The sequence below is a fragment of the Acomys russatus genome, chromosome 7 (genome assembly GCF_903995435.1).
Source record: "Acomys russatus chromosome 7, mAcoRus1.1, whole genome shotgun sequence".
NCBI lineage: Eukaryota > Metazoa > Chordata > Mammalia > Rodentia > Muridae > Acomys > Acomys russatus.
This window is the reverse complement of record NC_067143.1, coordinates 48,859,394-48,879,872: the sequence shown is the minus strand read 5'-3', so window position 1 is coordinate 48,879,872 and position 20,479 is coordinate 48,859,394. Positions and strand designations below refer to the sequence as shown.

At 46.8% G+C, this 20,479-nt stretch overlaps 1 protein-coding gene across 1 annotated transcript in view; it reads right to left on the bottom strand.

Moving 5' to 3' along the window:
* Positions 1-20,479, bottom strand: part of Tenm4 (teneurin transmembrane protein 4) — a 393,055-nt gene that overhangs the window by 67,982 nt on the left and 304,594 nt on the right. Inside the window, 1 exon segment of the mRNA XM_051148959.1 lies at positions 13,971-14,187. Coding sequence (XP_051004916.1) covers positions 13,971-14,187 — 217 coding nt within the window.

Genomic DNA, 20,479 nt, shown 5'->3' with positions numbered 1-20,479 from the left:
TTCCTGCACGCACCTCCCAACGTTCTCATCCCTAAACACCCACTTCAAAGGACATCTTTTCTCTAAAGCCTTTTTTGATGTTCCTGTTCAGAACTCACACCTCATTCCCTCAAAACCACACACAAAGATCTTGGCACCTTGCCGGGCTGCACATCTCTGCCGAGCTGCACATCTCCACCGAGATCTCAGGCAGTTTGAGGGCACGAGGCTTTCTCCATAATGCAGCGCCTGGATCATGCCTAACAAGTACTTGGTCACAGTGAAAGAAAAAGAATGGGGGGGGGGGAGCCAAAAAAGCAGGGCGCATAGCAATCATTTAGACTGATGGTTTTCACATATTTCAGAAATAGAATTATCTTATGGATGACATTTTCTAAGGACCTCAAAGCAGGCAACAAAGCAAAAGAAAGCCAGCCCTGGCTGCAATGGTGACAGAGTTCCTCCCTCCCCTAGGTGGTTCTGAGGGCAGCTTGCTGGATCCCCTGAAGGAACCATCCAGAAAGTTGTCAGGATCCTTTTCTCTTTACAAAGAAGAGAGGGAGAGGGCTTACTATTTGCCCAAGGCCACCAGGAAGGTAGTAAGTAGCAGGAGCTGGACTGGGGACCTTATATTTCTAGGCCAGATGCTAAGATGCACTGGTGTGTTTGCAGGAGCCGTGGGTGGGAATGAAGGTGCTGTTTCAAGTAAATGCTCTGTGAGACCTGTGGACACAGCCACTGATGGCCAGCCTCGCGCAGAAATACAGGTGCTGTCGCTCACACTCTCTCCTTTCTCCTGGCTCAGGAACCCCCCTTCTTTTCTGGTCTATGGAAGAGCTACTAATAAGGCCTGTGGGCATAAATGAAAAAACAAACCTCAAACTCTATCCCATCTTTATTAGGCACCCAGATCCTTACTTCCCTCAAGTGATAAACTTTTCTGTGTTTGACAGAAAGGCAATTAACACCAGACTCCTAAGCAGCTGGTCTCACTAGTGTCAGCTTGTCCTTTCTGAAGTCAACAACAACTACCCACAATGCACTACAAGCCTCACTCTCCTCCCACCCTACCCCACCCCACCCCACCCCGCCTCACCTCACTCTGCACAGTCTGGCTTAATGCTAATTCAGTCAGTGGTTTCCTTCTGAGGCCCTTGGTCTAAATGCAATTACATGGCAAACCAGTTAAGCAGGCGAGTTTCAGCAAAGACTTTCAGTCTTGTTCTTGAAGGTCTCTCGATGTATTTATGTGAAATTATCTTTCCACTAATGGGAAGGGTTTATTCCATCAATCGTATTCAGCTGGCACTGAGAGAGGCTGTCTTTAATGGAAGGCAATTGAATTTTCTATTGCTGGAACTTTGTCCTTCCAGTGAATTACTAACAGATCTCAGCACCCGATCCTGGCTAGTATCCAGCCTTGTGACATGCACAATACCTTTGGATTCTGCCTGGACAGTAACCAGCCCTCTGAGGGTGGTTTCCTTCATGGGGCTGCCCTGGCTGGCCCCACCCTGTGCACACGCAGACCAGCATCCCCTGATATTTCTCTCTCTTGTGGGGGATTTCCTGGTTGTTGGGAAACATTAAATCAGCACCATTTGGCAATCGTTTAGTCTCCATTCGGCAAACCAGAGCAGATGTAATTTTAGCACAGGCTCCTGTGGATTGCTTTGGATTCTGGAGAAGATTAAGTCGACTCCCCCAGCCCCTGCAGGCCGCAGAGGCCTCATGGCAAGGCAGGCATTTGGCTCAGAAAGCAAGTCCTAGAGGAAAACGCTTCCATTCTTTTTCTGTTTAACCATGGCTTTCAGTTGTCAAGAGGACCCTGTTTAACATTAGGACTTCCCTGGAACAAAGGAGATGGGGAATTGACTTTGTGGAGGCCTCTGCATGTGCCTCATGCCTCGTGCTTTTGTCTAGGGAGGTTTGAAAGGGTGTGACCACCAGGTTTCCCCGATGGTTGCTTCCTTTATGCAATTACTCAGTGGATGGTACCAGTGGGATGCTGGTAAATGTTTAAGGATAGATGAGAGAGTGAGAGTGAGAGAGAGTAGGAGGGCGAGGGAGAGGAGAGGTTGTGATTTGTAGTATTTCCCCTTTCCTGTGGTGTAAATACTCCCATCACGGCTGAATTCAAGCTACCAACCTGACGCCATGGAATACAGAGGTGGGAAGAAATGAACACTATGTAATATTTCTATCTCAGGGATATATTAGTCTCAAATAAGGTTAAAAGCAATGGTAATTATAAAAGACCACAAAAATACTTAGGAAGTTATAAAATTTGAGTGTTTATAACCTTCTAATATAATTCAATTTTATATAGTTTAGTTTTTTTTTAACTTAAATTTAGAAATTTATTTTATGTGTATGAGTGTTTTGCTTGTATGTATGTCTATGCACCACATGTCTGTCTAGTGGCCGCAGAGGTCAGGAGAGGGCATAGAATCCCTTAGAGCTAGAGTTATAGGCTACTGTGAGCCATCATGTGGGTACAAGGAATCAAAGCTGGGTCCAAATCCCTAAATATTTAATGGTCAGTTCTTATGAGCTCAAATGAGTTGGTGTTTATGTTTACCTGGGACACTGACCTCATATCGGGGTTATGGATGAGGCTAAGATACAATGGCTGCTTCGTTGACTGTGAAACTCTATGTTAGCAAGAAACCACTGGCCAGGGGTGAGAATCATTGTCTCTCTGTGGGTTTCCCAGCTAGCTCACAGTCCTGTAGGTATGATGCATACGTACTAGTTAGCTTTTTTTTTTTTTTTTTTTTAATTGGATATAAACTGGGGTCATCTTGGAAGATAAAAATCTCAGTTGCAAATATGTCTCAAGCTGGGTGTGGTGACACATGCCTTTAATCTCAGCACTTGGGAAACAGAGGTAGGTGGATCACTGTGAGTTCGAGGCCAGCCTAGTCTACAAAATGAGTCCAGGACAGCCAGGGATACATAGAGAAACCCTGTCTTGAAAAATGAAAAAAAGAAAAAGAAAAAAAGAAAAAAGAAGAAAAGAAAAGAAAACATGTCTCCATCAGCTTGGCATATAGGGAAGTATGTGAGGGTATTTTCATGATTAATGGTTGATGTGGAGGGGCCCAGATCACTTCAGGCAGGTGGTCCTATATAAGAAAGCAAGTTGAAGCTGGACATGGTGGCTCACACTTGCCCATCTCAGCACTTGGGAGGCAGAGGCAGGTGGATCTCTGTGAGTTTGAGGCCAGCCTAGTCTACAAAGCAAGTCCAGGACAGCCAAGTCTACACAGAGAAACCCTGTCTTGGGGGAAAAAAACTTAAATAAATAAATGAAGTTGAGCAGACCATGGAGAGTAGGCCGGTGAGCAGCGGTCCTTCATGGCCTCTACTTCAATCCTTGCCTCAAGGTTCGCCCCCTCCCCAGTCACATGTAAACCAAATACACCCTTTCCTCTCCAGGTCCTTGGCCAGGGGATTTTATAACAGCAATGAAAGCAAACTATTTTCTCCTAGGTCACTTTCTTGGGATAATGCAAGTTGGAGGTATTCTTTTGTAGTCATCCTTAGAGTCGATCCCACTGTCATCACTTTAGTTAAGCTGTCACCAACTCTTCTTGTACAATTAATTACCTTTTCCTCTGGGGAGTCTCTATACTTACAAGCATGTCTCCATGACTTTGATTGTCCCACAATTACACTGTTCACACTTACAAAGCTGTCTCACATGCCTGGGGCTGTGACTCACGTCTAGGTAAGGTAAGCTCGAGATGCAGCTGACCAAGAACTTGAAACTCAGAGAGAAAATATTTGCTCAAAGTCATCCAGAGATGAACTCAATTGGCTAAGCTTAGTTCTCACTTCCGGATCCTTACTGTGATCAGTGTCTACAGTCACAAAAATCCAAGGTACCTATGAGCCAGGTCCTGTGCTAGATGCTAGCGTTACTGAGGTGTATAAATTCCAGCTCCTGGGTACTTGCTAGAGCTCACAAAAGCCATTTTGAAACGGCCTGGTGTGTTTGCCCCTGTTATCAGAGTGTCAACACATGGAATTAGCATATGTCAGGCAGCTGGGACACAAAACAAGCAATTACGCTGGGTGAACCCTGCCAGGAGGCAGTGCTCCTGCCAGGCCAGCTGGGGTGGTGTCACACATCCTGGCATTAGTCCAACTATACACTTAGACCCTGAACAAGGTGCCCTTGCTGGTGGCAATGTGATCTGCCTGATTGCTTCCTGAGGCCAGAGGCCATGCTTGGGATGGGGAGAAGGATCTGCCGGAGAGACAACAGATGGATTGCTATTCAGCCCTTCAGCAAAAACAGAAGCCAGTAGATTGGAAAAAAAAAAAAAAAAAAAAAAGAAAGAAAAAAAGAAACAAAGAAACAAAAAACCAGCCTCAACTGTCACTCAGGGCATAAAAGCAGAACAGTGGCTGGGAAGTTCCTTGTCCTGACTCTGGGAACTGGATGACTCTGGAGAGCCACCCGACCCTCTGAACTTCCATCCTTTTATCTGCTATGTGTCCTAACGTTTTCCCCAATCTGGTGTAAAACAGAACCCAGTGTATGTTCAAGAGTTGGAGGTTTTGTTTTTCCAAAGAGTTCTAATTGTTTTGACCTGGCCCTGTGCAATCCAGGTCAAGTAGCCATCAGAACAGGTGGTCTCAGCATCTTTTTTTTTTTTTTTTTTTTTTTTTTTTTTGGTTTTTCGAGACAGGGTTTCTCTGTGTAGCCTTGGCCATCCTGGGCTTAATAGGGCTGGTAACTCTTGCCTCCCAGCTAGTCTCACGGTCCTCCACCGACCTGTTCACTGGGAGTCTGCCTGCTCACCTTTCAGACTCACCAAAGCATTTACTAAGCAGAGGCCACCATTCCTGTCCTGTCCCCCACCCCCTACCCCAGGACACTTCTGTAGACAACTGGTTACACAATTACGACAATCTTATTCCCAAAGTGGGGGCTTTCCCTTGTACTCTGTAATCAGCACTGGGCATGGTTGACGCTCATTTTTAGCAGGCAAAGGAAACCCAAGGGGCTGTTTGTCCTAGAATCTGAACGCCATGGCACGGCATGCCCTCTTAATACATTATTTACTGAATCCAGAGATGAGATGCTTCTCTTTCTGAAGGTGAGGGTGGCGTCAGAGAACCTCAAGTCACGTGACCTTGGTGGGGTTGTGGTTAGAGACCCCAGGCTGAAAGCACTGACACTTCTTCCCAAGGTGGGAACCCTGGGCTCCTCTGGGTAGTTTACTTGGTTTCTTTCTTGGAAAAAAAAAAAAAAACTTAAAAAAAATTTAGGAAATCAAGTTAGGTTTTAGGCTTACTATTTGAGGTATAGTGTATAAATAGGTAAAAGAAATGTTAAATGAAGGGAGAGAGCCTGCAACTTCTTTTTCTTTTTTGGTTTTTCAATGAAAACAGCTGCTATTCAGGGCACTAGAAAACCCATTAGGGATCTAGGTAGGGAATGCTAAAGGCATGCATTCTCTGCCTTACAGCATTTGGTGCTTGGTGATGCTATTGGTTATGTAAATCACTACACTGCATAAGGTGCTTTAAGTGGATTTATATGCCTGACTTGTACAAACCTTTAAACTGTCTTCTGTGAGCTCCTGCTGACTAAATGGGAGTTTTCCAACACCGACCACCATTTATCCAAAGTCTGTATGAGATGTGCCTACAGCCATACTGCTTTTAAAGGAGGCTGGGCTCCAGGCCCAGACCGGGTTGCTCTGAGCCAGTGTGTCGTAGCATAAAGTCTCTTTGGGTGTTGTGCTGTGTTATGCGGCATTAACAGGATGGGTAGAGCCAGCTGGAGATGTACAGTGTAGCAGCATCTTGCTGTAGAGATCTCTGGACTGAAGATGCTGAACTTGGAGCATGCACGACGGAGAACAGATGCCATCTACCATCTACAAGTCCATGACCTTCGCCTAGTGACTTAGTTTCTCTGTGCCTCGGTTTCTTAAGTTCTAAAACAAGAGCCACCAACCGAGTCCTTCTGTGCTATGCTTTGGGATTTGGGGGTGGAGACGTAAACCCATCATTACTTATGGAAGGTATTCTCGGCCTCGCCTGACAAGGAGTACACTATTGGCGAATGTTCTGTGTTATTTCTGTATACAGGCTTCAAACAGCAGTTGGATTTCTGGGAATTTTCATCTCATTGAGTCTTCAGAACAACCCAGTGGGAGTTAGGAACTTCGTGGTACAGAGAAGAGTGAGTCTCCTTTGCCCAAGGTCACTCGCCCAAGGACGTGATCTAGGTCCCTTGTCTGTGCACTAGGTTGTCTCTGCATCACCACGGCCTCCTGTGCTAATGCTTCCTGTGATGGACAGGGAGGAGCACGCTTAAGCTGCAAAGCAAACAGAGATGGTAATTCCTTCTGAAATCAATAAAGGGATGATCAAGTGGCCGAGGAGGAGTTGTTAGCTGCTCATCAGGATGATAGGAGACGTTGCTGCCTGCATCCTCAATTGGATCCACCTTGTTGCTTTATCATCATAAACATTCATTTCAATGTGGGGAGGGATTAAAAAAAAAAACAACATGAATAATATATTACGGCTGACATTTTGGAGGAAGCAGGATCTTTATCTTTTTCCATCTTCCAGTAGGTAATTTATCAATGTCTTTCTTTCCTTTTTTTTTTTTTTTCCTTCTTCCTTTTTTGGAAACTGATGGGGGGTGAGGGGGGCATAGCCTGTCAGCTCAGCTTGTTTTGAAAGTGCAGGAGTGTAATTCAATAATAAATCCACTCAGAGGCCAGCTGTCAGGAAGCCGGTGCTTATCTGAAGTTCATTGGAAGATTCCCCACCGCTCAGGGTTGTGGTGGTTGTGTGAGGCCTGGGACAGAAGTTGGGGCAGGAGTCTGGGATGGGGAGTGAGTGTCCGTCTGTAACTCAGTGGCACCAATGCTTGGGTGTGGTTTGTGCTTGACGGTGAACTTGTCAACATGATATCACATGGATGGCCATTTCTGTTTCCCTATTACGTTTTTCCTTTTGTAAACTCTCATATTTCTCAAAACGTTGGGTTTTACTTAAGAAACTCTGAGGGCTTAAGAGGCACGATGGTTGTTTCTCCTCTGTTCCGAGCTGAGTTTGAGTCTTGACTCAGACACAATGGTTTAACGCGGTTTGTGGGCCTTTCTGGATCCCTGCCCTTACATCCCCTTCTGTCTTACTCTACCATGTGTGTCCTTCTCCTGCAGGCGACAAGCAGCAGGCCCTGCTAACCATGTCCATTTGCTTCACTTCGTAAGCCCATCTTGATTTCAAATGTTAGAACCTGCCTCTTAAAGAATATCACCACAATCGTCTTCCAGCTCCATTAAAATCCCCTATTTTCTGATTATGCTGGAAACTCATGCTCTTCCCCATCTTGGTTCCTCAATCTAGCAGGCATTTCTAACTCCTATGTGACTGAAACCCACAGGAAGTAATAGAGTTCTCCTTATAGCACACACACACACACACAAGCACACACATGCACACATATTTCATATACCCTCACACATCCACACATACCCACACATCCGCACACTCACACATCCACATACCCACACATCCACACACTCCCACACATCCACACACTTTCACACATCCACACACTCTCACACATCCACACACTCTCACACATCCACACACTCCCACACATCCACACACTCTCACACATCCACACACTCTCACACATCCACACACTCTCACACATCCACACACTCTCACACATCCACACTCCCACACATCCACACACTTCACACATCCCACACTCTCACACATCCACACACTCTCACACATCCACACACTCTCACACATCCACACCTCCCACACATCCACACACTCGCACACATCCACACACTCTCACACATCCACACACTCTCACACATCCACACACTCTCACACATCCACACACTCACACACTCCACACACTCTCACACATCCACACACTCTCACACATCCACACATACCCACACATCCACACACTCTCACACATCCACACACTCTCACACATCCACACACTCTCACACATCCACACACTCTCACACATCCACATACCCACACATCCACACACTCCCACACATCCACACACTCTCACACATCCACACATTTTCACACATTCACATACCCACACATCCACACACTCTCACACATCCACACACTCTCACACATCCACACACTCTCACACATCCACACACTCTCACACATCCACACACTCCCACACATCCACACACTCTCACACATCCACACACTCTCACACATCCACACACTCTCACACATCCACACACTCTCACACATCCACACACTCTCACACATCCACACACTCCCACACATCCACACACTCTCACACATCCACACACTCTCACACACCCACACACTCTCACACATCCACACACTTTCACACATCCACACACTCTCACACATCCACATACTCTCACACATCCACACACTCCCACACATCCACACACTCTCACACATCCACATACTCTCACACATCCACACACTCTCACACATCCACACACTCTCACACATCCACACACTCTCACACATCCACACACTCTCACACATCCACACACTCTCACACATCCACACATTTTCACACATTCACATACCCACACATCCACACACTCTCACACATCCACACACTCTCACACATCCACACACTCTCACACATCCACACACTCTCACACATCCACACACTCTCACACATCCACACACTCTCACACATCCACACACTCTCACACATCCACACACTCTCACACATCCACACACTCACACACATCCACACACTCACACACCCACACACTCTCACACATCCACACACTCTCACACATCCACACACCTCACACATCCACACACTCTCACACATCCACACACTCTCACACATCCACACACTCTCACACATCCACACACTCTCACACATCCACACACTCTCACACATCCACACACTCTCACACATCCACACACTCTCACACATCCACACACTCCCACACATCCACACACTCTCACACATCCACACACTCTCACACATCCACACACTCTCACACATCCACACACTCTCACACATCCACACACTCTCACACATCCACATACCCACACATCCACACACTCCCACACATCCACACACTCTCACACATCCACATACCCACACATCCACACACTCCCACACATCCACACAGTCCCACACATTCACACACTCTCACACATCCACACACTCTCACACATCCACATACCCAGACATCCAGACATTCTCACGCATATACCTGCTCAAACGTTCCTATGCTTTCACACACACCCCTCACCACTTCTAGGTCTTTCCCCCTGTGTTCAGCATATTCTACGTGCTAAGTATTGTAGCATCTTGTCCACATGTATCTGCTGGCTGAGTGAGTTCACAACCAGCAAGACTTTTCAATGCCACATCACTCCTCAGACCTAGACAAGGTTCTCAAATCTGTTCTCAACTTATATTCAAATAGCTGAGCCTTCAGCACACACTTGGGCGGCCATTTTGCCAGCACATCTTCCTGTAATCTTTTAACTCGTCCAGCATTGGTAATCAGTAACTGCTCAAAGAGGTGATATCAACCCTACACCGAGCTTTTCAGCCTTCTTTGTCCTGCTCAGAAGTCTGTATGGCCAGAAGAGGAAATTGCTCTGCCTTGAGGGCTTTCTGGAGATGCTCAGGCTGCTGTCCCTTCCTCAGCTGTCTGATTCAAGGTCCCATGGTCTGTGTCCTAGTTTCTTTCCTTTCTGAAACCCTTCTTCCATCTGAAACCCCAATGGCTCCTTCTCTCTCACTCCAATCTCAATAGCAAGTGCCCCTCATCATATCTGCCTATGAGAACAGGTAAGGGCGGTTGTTCCTGGTGTCCTGGTTAGTTACCTAAACTGGTGATGGTGGTGCCTAGGCTTGTATGTGTCCTCCTACTTTAGGATGCCCTGAAGTTATTTGTAGCTCTATCACTAAATTTATGACATCATACCGTTTACAGTAGAAGAATGTCAGAGCTACTGTCTTTGTTATACCCATGCTGAGCGTGTGCTCTAGCCAAGCATTGTGCTGGGCTCTGGGGCACAGATGGATGGGGTCAGGGTTCGGATAGGAGGTGTTTTCTAAATGAAACATGTGCTAAAGGGTTAGTCCCAACCTGGTGGACTTAATCAATAAGAGGTGACTGGATCACAAGGCGCTCTGACCTAACTGATGGATGTATCCACTGATGGAATTGAAATAATTTCCCGCATTATTGGGCTGGTGGAAACTGCAGGAGGCAGGGCCCTGGTTAGAGAAAAGTAGATGGCTGAGGGGCATGTTCTTGGGGCCCCAGGCAGGTCCCTTCCCTAGTCTCGCTCTGCTTCCTGGTTACCAAGCGACAAGCAGCTTTGTGCTGCCACATCCTCTTGCACCTTGATATTCTGCCTCTGTACAGGCCCACAGCAACGAATAAGTCATCCACGGACTGAGACCTCTAAACTGTAAGCCAAAGCAAACCTCTCCTCCCTTTAAGGTGTTCTCGTCGGCATTGCTCGGCACAAAGCTAACTAGCACGAACAGAATGGACGTGGGAGGCCCTCCCTGTTCTGCATTGCTCTCTGAAGTGCCTCTGCCTCAGCTCTGAATCACCACTGTGGGGTTTCCCGCACCTATGGAGTCCAGCTTCCTTAGGAGCTGTGGCTCACCCCCACCTGCTCCATCACTTCTGGCACCAGATGGGGCACAGAAGCACGAGAACGCGCCCTCTTATTGTGTAGCTTCTTGAGTTGTGTATCCCTCTCAGCACTCCTGATTTCTTCATAGCAGGCAATGGGGTGGCTGCGGAGGAGAGGCTTGGGCTATGAGAGTGGCTTGTTTGCTTCCATTCCCCATGGAGACCCAGCCAGGTCCAAGCAGTGGCCTTGAACCGTCACTCTGAATCTCCCTGGACCTGACATATGGCTGTGAATGTACAGAGTGAAGGAATTAACCCTTTGGAGCTCCGCCATCCCTATGGGGCTCAGAAGTGCTGTCGGGGTGACAGTCTGCATCTTGGGAGCTGTTAAAAGGAATCCTAGACAAACTATACAACTTGTGGCACCGCACATGGGATGTCAGGATATGGGTTAGGCACAGGCTTATTACTGTTCTATATGGGCACTGAGGCCGGCCTGCCTGGCCGTCAGCTGCACCCTGATGTCACTGAATTCCTCACTAACAAGGCTCCCAATGTTGGCCAGCTGGCAAGAATATGCCCCCCCCCCTTTTTTAAATCTTCAGATAGTGATTCAACAATCTCAACCCATTTCTCCCTGTGTGGGGCTACTGGACTTTTCTGGGGGGCAGCTGATGCCTGAGCTTTGCTTCCAATTAAGAAAGTGGACCCTGCAGCTCTTAACACCACGACCTTCATCATTCCACCATTAGGGAATAATCAGAGGGGCTTCTGGGTAGCGGATACTCCAGGCTGAGCCTTTGTGTACTTCTTTGCATTTAATTCTCCCGACAGCCCCCTGAGACACACATTACTCACCCTGTCTCTCAGACCATGAGACTGGACCTCTGAAAGCTTAAGGTTTTCTTCCCCTAGTGTCACAGGAGGGAAAAGAAAGCGACTGCTCTTCAGTCCAGGTGTGCCTAATTGCATTTGGGCTAGTTTGGTGATATGCTACCACTGTAAAAGCTACCATCCACTGATCTCCTGTTAGGTACCAGGTCCAGGTGTATGTCTTTTATTCTAATCTTTTTGATGGCTGCTATGAGATATTTACTATATTTCATGCATGCATGATTTATGGTAAAGCCAGAAAGGAAACACTAGGCCTGCCCATTACACACACACCCCACACCCTCTCGTATGAGAGGAAAGAAAGCAGCAAATCAGGTTGGGTAGCTGACCCCGCTTCATCGCAATTGCACAGAGAAAAGTTTTCCTTCGAGACCCATTTGAGGCTACTCAGTAGGCTTCTGCTGCCTGGTGTTTTCTGATGACCAGTCACCCAGGAGTATTTTACAGAGGGATGTTTGGGGGAGTCAACGGTGATTGAGAGCCATTTCCTAGACCAGCAAGGAGCAGATCATACTGATGCTGCCAGATGTCAGGAGAGAGGGATTGCATGCTAACATTTGGGAACCTTCCATGATCTACTCATTTGCAGAACAAATATACCACATGACAGGCCCTTCTCGAAGTGTCATGGGTTTGGAGGGGTAGATGAGCCTCTGCCTTCAGAGTGTGTGAAATTCGACTGAAGGTAACAGATGCATGAACAAGGATACGAGAGCTGTCTTCTCCGGCTTCTGTTCCAGCTTGATGTCTGGCTGGTGATCTAAGCCTGCTGGACCCCAAATCCTCAGTATAAAGCCAGGAAAACCACAAAACGTGTCCATGAGTCTCCTTTTTCCTTCCACACTTCCTTCTTTCCCCTCCCCCTCCCTCTTTCCCTTTTATTTATTTGTTCCTCAGGCAGTTCACATCCGCATCCATTCCTTAAGCAACAGCTGAGAGCTCTAATGAGCACGATGCAAGACTTTCCTGGAAAATACGGATTAGAGGGGGTGGCAGAGCCTGGAACAACTCATCTTATTTAGTTCCTCAGCAGAGCCACATACACAGAGGTGGCAGGGCCAGGAGCTGAAATGGAGCTTGGCGTTGGATTGTTCCCCTAACATGGGCTTCTCATGTCCCTGGGAGCCTTCAGTACTGGAGAGGCAGTGCTGAGAACCCAGTGCAGGTCCCACAGCGTCTTGTAGTGCATAAGCAGCAAGCTCAGCATGTAGCCAGGGGGGACACCCGGGGGACATGTTCCTGTTGGCACGGAGCAGTCTGGCATGAATAGGGCGCTCCCTAAACAGAACAGGTACAGGCAACCGACAAGCCGTAGCCCTAATCGGATGCCATATGGGCTGGTCATGAAAGGCTGAGCAAGTAGCATTTTCTTGGTAGCAATATTATTATATCTGCAGTTGATTAAAAGAACTCATGCCAGGGGAAGGCCCACAAGCACACACACAAAGTCACACACTTGAATAAGATAGCAGCTTACTGCTTAGGAACAAAAGGAAAATTTCTGGCCAAGAAATGTCATTTCCCCCTCCACTCTTGCTGTTTTTGTGTGAATTTTTTTTCCCTCTCTATTCTGAGCCTCCCCTCTTTCACTTGCCTTATTAATTAACTGTCTCTCATCTTTAAGACTTGTTTCTCCAGCTGGGAATGGTAGCACACACCTGTAATCCCAGCACTCGAGAGGCAGAGGCAGGTGGATATCTATAAGTTCGAGGCCAGCCTGGTCTACAGTGTGTGTCCAGGACAGCCAAGGCTACACAGAGAAACTCTGTCTCAGAAAAAAAAAAAAAAAAAAAAGAAAAGAAAAAGAAAAAAAGAATGTTTCTTTTATTTACATCCTAGATTTTCCTGCCCAAGAGTTTCTCCTCGGTGCCCCTTCGGACTGTTACAGCATATTTTTGGTCAAGCATATTTTGTACCCTAGCAGACAGTAAGTAACCAATAGGCAGACAGTATGAGCTACTCATTTCTGTTATCCTAGCACAAGACCTGGCACAGAGTGGGTCTCCATGAGAAAAATGTCCAATGGATGACACAACTATCAAAGAAAGAATGCATGGACATGCGGCCTGAGGTGCAGCAACGTCTCTGCCCTGCAGGCTGGTAAGGCCTTCCATCAGCTCTGAGGGCAAACAGTGTCAAAACCCTTCAGCTCATGTGGAGACCACAGGATCCGAAAGAGCTGACTGCAAAGTGGGTATCGATCCAAGATTCCCCTCAGACCTTTGATTTTTCACTCTCTCCATCTATCACCCGGTGGGAGCAGCACAGCTTTGCTCGTAATAATTCCGAAGGCCTAGGACAGCAGTTTTGCCACCGTAGGTACTGGAGGCTGCTTCTGTGCCTCTTTTGCAAACCCATTAGAACCTCCAAGACCCGCCCACCCTCTCAGCCTCCTCACACCCAGGCTTGACTTAGTCTCCCTCCAAGAGCTGCTGCTAGCGCTGAACCCCAGGGACTCACCCTCCATCGAAGGGGTTCTCCCCAGGGATGATATGCGTGCTATCTCTGCCCACGAGGAACTTGATGCGGTCGTAGAAGGAGTGCAGGTTCTGCTGGGAAACGGGGCTCTGTGTCTCTTGGATGATGTCCAGAGGGTCAGGGGAGCCTAGGCACAGCGGGTTGATGTGACAGAGGGGCTGGAGGCAGCAGTCAGGGTCCATACAGTCCACCAAGCCATCTGCAGGGGTGACAGAGCACATAGTTTATATGGCTATGTTCAATCAGCCATGTTTGTCTCGTCTTTCTGTCACTGGGAAACTTGAAATGCAGACACAAGCCCAGGCTTTTCCTGAGCACAAGGAGAGCCAGATATTTCAGTGCTTATCCCAACCTTTCAGTCTAATAGGTGATAGAGATAGATCAGCATATGGTATGTACCTTCTTTTTTGTCTCCTACGGAGATAGATAGCAGAAAGAGTTTATGAGAGAGCTCAGGGGAGAGAGAATGCATGGACACCAGAGATGCTAAGCTAAAATGCTGGTGGTGAGGGGGAGTAGCAAAGGATGAGGCTGCTAGTGGGTCGGGGCAGCTGTGCTGTGCTGTCTAGTCCATGTTAGTGAGCTGGAATCTTACCCTCAGGCTATAGGTACCCCCAAAGGCTTGAAATAGTGGGGCACACACTGTTAAAACCCACAGGCCAGACAGGAGGGATGTCGGTGCTGAGGTTGTGTGGATGAACAGCAAAGCAGCTCAGGTTAGAGCAGCACACTGATGGAGAATGAGCACCTGGCTCTGGAATGAGGAAGAAGCAAGGATGCTTAGGGCTCTGTAACTGGAGCATCTCACTCAGCTGTGGGATCATGTGGCTGGAGGTGCAGCCCTCAGCCATTCAGAGGCCCAGCTCTGCCTTCTGTGAGTTGCCATTTGCATGGAGTTCTCTCTGCCACATGGATGGGTCTCTTCGGGACCCTAAACTATTACAGCTCATCTGACTTTCCAAAGAATGCAAAGAAAGAGATTATCCCAGATTACAGATTTTTGGGGCTTCATTATGGCAACGTGCTTTTATAGTTCCCAGTTACTTTTATACTTTCATGGTTAACAGTTTAGGATGGACACCAAAACCAGGGGATCAGAAGATAGTGACCATAACATTGGCTAGGAGAAAGCCTGGAGTCACATCTGTGTGTGTTAGAGGCCGAGATGACATGCGTACTGCCTGGATTCGAATCCTGGCTTGACTGCTTATTAACTGTGTGACACTGGACAACTTCCCTACCAAACCTGGTACCAGATGTGTTCTTGTCTCTGTTGTACCCTTAGCACTTAGTAGACATGTTAAAAAAATGGCTGTTTAAAGAATAAACAACAACAACACCCAAATAAACAATTAACAAATGAATCAGGAGATAACATGAGATGCTGCTGGTCTGTAAAAGCCAGACAGTGATATCGTCAATCAACCATATTCAGCAGTATGATATGATACGACAATAGGGTCATTGGGTGTGGAGACCAAAGTTCATGTCTCAGCAACTGTCTGTAAAGTTGGCCCCAGACAGCTTGCCAAGTTTAATCTCTCTGAATACCAGTGTCCTCACCAACGGTGTGGAAGTAATGCTGGCACACCCATCGCACTTCTGTTTCCAGAGGGATTATAGTGTACCGTGGGCACTCACAGCTCATACACACTGCCTACCTCAGGTCCTGACCTCCTCACTGGCTGGGTCGCCTCCGGCCTACCCTTCTATGATATGTTCAATGGAAGAACGAGCAGTGTTCAAGGGGACTTATCTTTAGTCAATGGCCAAGCTTCTTGGTTGACCCTGATCCCGTTTTTCCCCCATTCAGTAAATTAGGGACAACCATCCACGACAATATCCCCCTGTCTTTTTCTACCCGAGAGTGTGTGGCCTCCTAGAAAGAGGCACAGCAACAGAGCCTGGATCCCAGAACTATACAACTGGGGACCAAATGTCAGGCATAAATCTTCCCATTGTATGACCTTGGTCAAGCCACTTAAACTATACAGTTTCGGTCTCCGGTATCTTTCTCTCTTTTTAAAATCACTACATTTTCTTCAGTGTGCATGTGTGTGTGTGTGAGCACACATGTGTAAAAGCATGTACCACAGCGTGCATGTAGAGCTAAGGAGACAACCCATGGAGTCCCCTCCTCCCACACTGTTGAGTCTTAAGGATCAAGCTCAGGTGGTTAGGGTTGATGGAAGGTCCCTTCACCCACGAGCCACTACAGTTGGTCAGCTTCCTATATTTTGTATGCAGTAAACAAGAGTGTTACGTAAGTTTCCATTCCACAATAAACTGTGTAGCGCTCTACCCCTAAATCCAACACAGTATGGGGTACATGGTAGTTTCCCTCTTTGAACCTGAACCTAGAACATGGTTCACTAAAGTGGGGGCGCTATCTACCTGGCAGAACCACCCTGAGTTCCTTGCCCCAGTATTATGTTGGGTGGGCGCCTTTGCTGGTCTTCTAGCGTCCAGGTAGCACTGGCTAGCAAAGGCCCCATCCTCTCCTGCCATCAGCAGGTTTGTTTCATTCCACACCTCCCTGATGCCCCCATCAGACGTGGCTTAAACACCTAATTACCGCCCAAGCATGGGTTGTTTGCATTCCACTATTGATGTTAGCATGACAGCCTCAGATCCTGCATCCATAACTCTGCAGAGACACTCCATTATTCAATTCCGGCGAGCAGGGACGTTGACCATTAAATCAGCTAGCACAATTGAAGGGCCATGAAAAGTCATGGCTAATTTGAAATTTTATTAGCTCTTGCCTGCTCTTGTTTACCACCAAAGTAGTCCCCGGGAGCCAGTCTTTTACCTTTTTAGAAACACTATGCTTTGTGGCACCTGGGAGGGACTGTTTCCTATCGGGGAGGAAGATGGACTCTGCAGCCTCGGAGAAGGTGAGCCAGGGATGAGGGTGGTTCTCATCGACAGCTGTATTAGGTTGATGAAGATGACAAATGACAGTGATGTCAGGCCAGGCATTGTGCTAAATACTTTATAAGGAATGATGGCCTTCCTCCTACCCATTCTGTGAGGTAGCCACTGTCATCGTTGTCAGTTCAGAGAGAAGGAACCACAGGTCAGAAGTGGTAAAGTTGACTTAGAGGTATTCTGTAAAGAAGCTGAGAATTTGAACTCAGTTCTATCTGATGCATGGAATGTTCTTTGATTACTCTCAGGAACTAGTTTTTTAAAGTGTGTGTGTGGGGGGGGAGACAGGAACTTAGGAATCCTATGGAAGCAATGCCCTATCATGCCATGCTCAGTGGCAGAATGCATAGTGCTTAAGATAATTTCTCTCCAGCCAGATGGCCACACCCCACCCCCACATGGGTTGTGTGACTCTGTCCAAGTTGCTAATGCCTCTAAACTGGAGTCTGCAAACCTTTAGCTATGCATAATGACAGAGAAAGAAAGACACTTCATTCTTTAGCCTCATGAATCTGCCCCCATTGCCAGGCACAAGGTCCCCTTTGGGTACCCTGTGACAATGAAACAGATTGTCTAGAAAAGTTGTAGACTGACAATCTGTCTCCAAGCCTGGGATACAGCATGCATGCTCTACCGTGAAACATATGTCATACCTTAGGCATTTTATTTAGGATGGTGCCTTGCATGAGTTCTGGAAAATTCTCCTATAAACTGGGAATGTACCTTTCTTCAGGGTACTCATAAAAGCTTAAAGGGCCTTCTCCTATTTCATGCCTTTCAACCTCTTCATTTCTGTCTTTTTATTTGTGTCCCATTCTGATATATTTCCTTAGACTCCTATTCTACTTCACTTATTTTCCCTTCGTTTGTGTCTGGTCTGCTGTTTAATTTGTCCCTCGGGTCATTCATTTAAATGACCATACTTTAAGATTTGTAGATGGTCTCTTTGGAACTTTTTAAAATCTGCCTCTTTTTTTTTTTTTTTTCCTCCTGATGGTAGATTGTTCCATCCTTATTTTAAGCATCAGTTTATCTCTGTAGTTACATAAAATCTTATTTATGGTATAGTCTGTCTTGGATTAAGTTCTTGGGAGTGGCAATCCTTTTGTATGCCATACTTGTTCACCCCAGCCTGTGGTCAGCCACTTCCTGCCTATTCTAGAATTTTCACTGGGGTCCCCCATGGCTAATTAAGCCCCAAGTACAATTTCTGGTGACTTCTGCCTGTCGTGCCAGGGTACCACTCATCCAGGACTGCTCTTTTAGTGAATGTCTTAGCTTGGCATTAGTACTCTGGTATGAAAGATTAGGTCAGGACCCTCATGGCATGAGCTCTGTCTCTTACAGATATTTCCTTCTGTTCTCTCGCTCTAAGACTGAGAAATGCCTCCATGCCACTCTTCTTCTCTAGCAGGCACATGTTTTAGGGCCAGCCTCTCAGCATTCCAGTTTTCTCTGTGGTGTCAGCAGCAATGCCCCACTGTGAACATGTCCTGTCACAATGAGTGTGTCATGGTGTGTCATGCCAGCTGCGCTGGCTTTCAGTTTCATCTTATTTCTGAGTTCCAGGGCTCCCCTGTCCCCCCTTCCTCCATTGCTGAGATTTTTTCCTTTTTTTTTTTATTATTAATTTATTCATATTACATCTCAGTTGTTAGCCCATCCCTTGTATCCTCCCATTCCTCCCTCCCTCCCTCCATTGCTGAGTTTTAAAGGTAAATTGTTATATCTTGTGGTCAATAGGGTGCTATGCTGACCTACTTGGGCAGTTTGCTGGAAATAAATGTCCTAACAAGAGCTTTGATCTTTTTGCCTCCATCTGTTAACCTACTTCACAGAGATGCTGTGAGATCAGCGGGAGGTGGGGGGAGGTTCCCATGGAAGGGCCCAGCCAAGGACAGTTACTAGTGGATTCTGACAACTGCTTCCCATCAGCAAGTATCCTGGTATCCTGGCAACCAGTTGCCATTTGTTCGAGCCCTGGTCTCTTCCTCTGCATACATTCCAGGCAGGATTCTGGGTACAGTGTGACCTCAGAGGACTGAAATGGGTAAATCCAGCCATAGTGACACATGTAAGTTAAGGTACTGGAGCTCTCAGGGGCCTTTCAAACTAGTGACTATGAAAAGGAGATACCACATAAACCGTATTCTAACCAGAAACTTCGGGACTGTGGAATTGCTCAGTGTGTGCATGGCGGGTTAGTGATTGACGCCAGACCAGAATTTCTGCCTGCCTGTGCCTTGTTAAGCTGATGTCTCTTCCTTGTACTTTTGACAAATATTTGCTGAGCAGTAAATGTGGGCGACTCTTCCACCATCTTATTTAAGGGAATATGAATGCGCCCCACAAACTTCACCTTCAAAGCTGCATTATGGAAGACCAGCATTTGGACCCCCCCCTTTTTTTAGAGTGGCAGCTTTATGTATGCCTGTTCCAAAGTGTTTGTGTGTATACATATGTGTGTATGCATGTGTGTATACATGGATGTACATGTATGCATATGTGTGAGTACACATGTGTGTGTGTGTGCTCCTTAACGACTCAATTTTCTTAGGCATAGATGATAAATTTTAGAGGATGTGTATAATAAGGAGATGTCATGCTTTGGGACAGAAAAGTAAATTTTGGAAAGGAAAAATATCACTCTGTAATTCTGAGAGCTCTCTGGTTTGCAAGTTTTTGTATTTTCTGAGTACTTCCTGATTCATTTAACTGTATATTGCAAATGAGTTGGTGGATTTATTAACTGTCTATGTTTCATATATTTGATATTTTCCTTTAGAGGTTCTCATTTTATCACTGAAGGAAAGTCAGTCAAACAGAGAGAATTACTCTCAATGTCCTTCAAAGTTTCAGCAAAACTCTCCTGACTTAAGAACTCAACTTTTGGGAAAGATTTTTTTTCTCTCTAGAAACTTACTTGTTTTTGAGCTTGAGATAGTGTAGAGAAATGGAAGAAAGCTGGGCATGGTGGTGCATGCCTTTAATCCCAGCACTCGTGAGGCAGAGGCAGGTGGATCACTGTGAGTTTGAGGCCAGTCTGGTCTACAAAGCAAGTCCAGGACAGCCAAGGCCACACAGAGAGTCCCTGTCTTGAAAAACAAACAAACACACAGACAAATTAAAAAGAAAAAGAAAAGAAATGGAAGAAAATGTGAAAACTACCTTTTGGGTTCCTGGAGGGGGAGGAGCATGGCACTGCCATATCCAGGAATGACCTTGGATGAAGAACAGAGGGCAAAGCAAAAGGAAGAGAAGCGTGGCTAGAAGAAAGGCCAAATCAGGATAAGGAGTAGGGGAGCCCAGGGTCTCTGGGATAATATATGACACTTTCGATGGGATCGTGTACTTGTGACCCTTCAACTACTGTGCCCACTTCCAGCTGTGGGTCTGTGCCTACCCTGCAGGTAGGTGTCAGCTGCTGTGCAGAGCTGGGAGAAGGGAGACAGTGAGACTGGCAGCTGACTCCCCAGCCCATGCACTTCACAGGACTGCGCTGCAGTGTGCCACGAAAGGCCATGGGCAGAGGCTGGCCAGCTCCTTGGGATCCTCCAGAG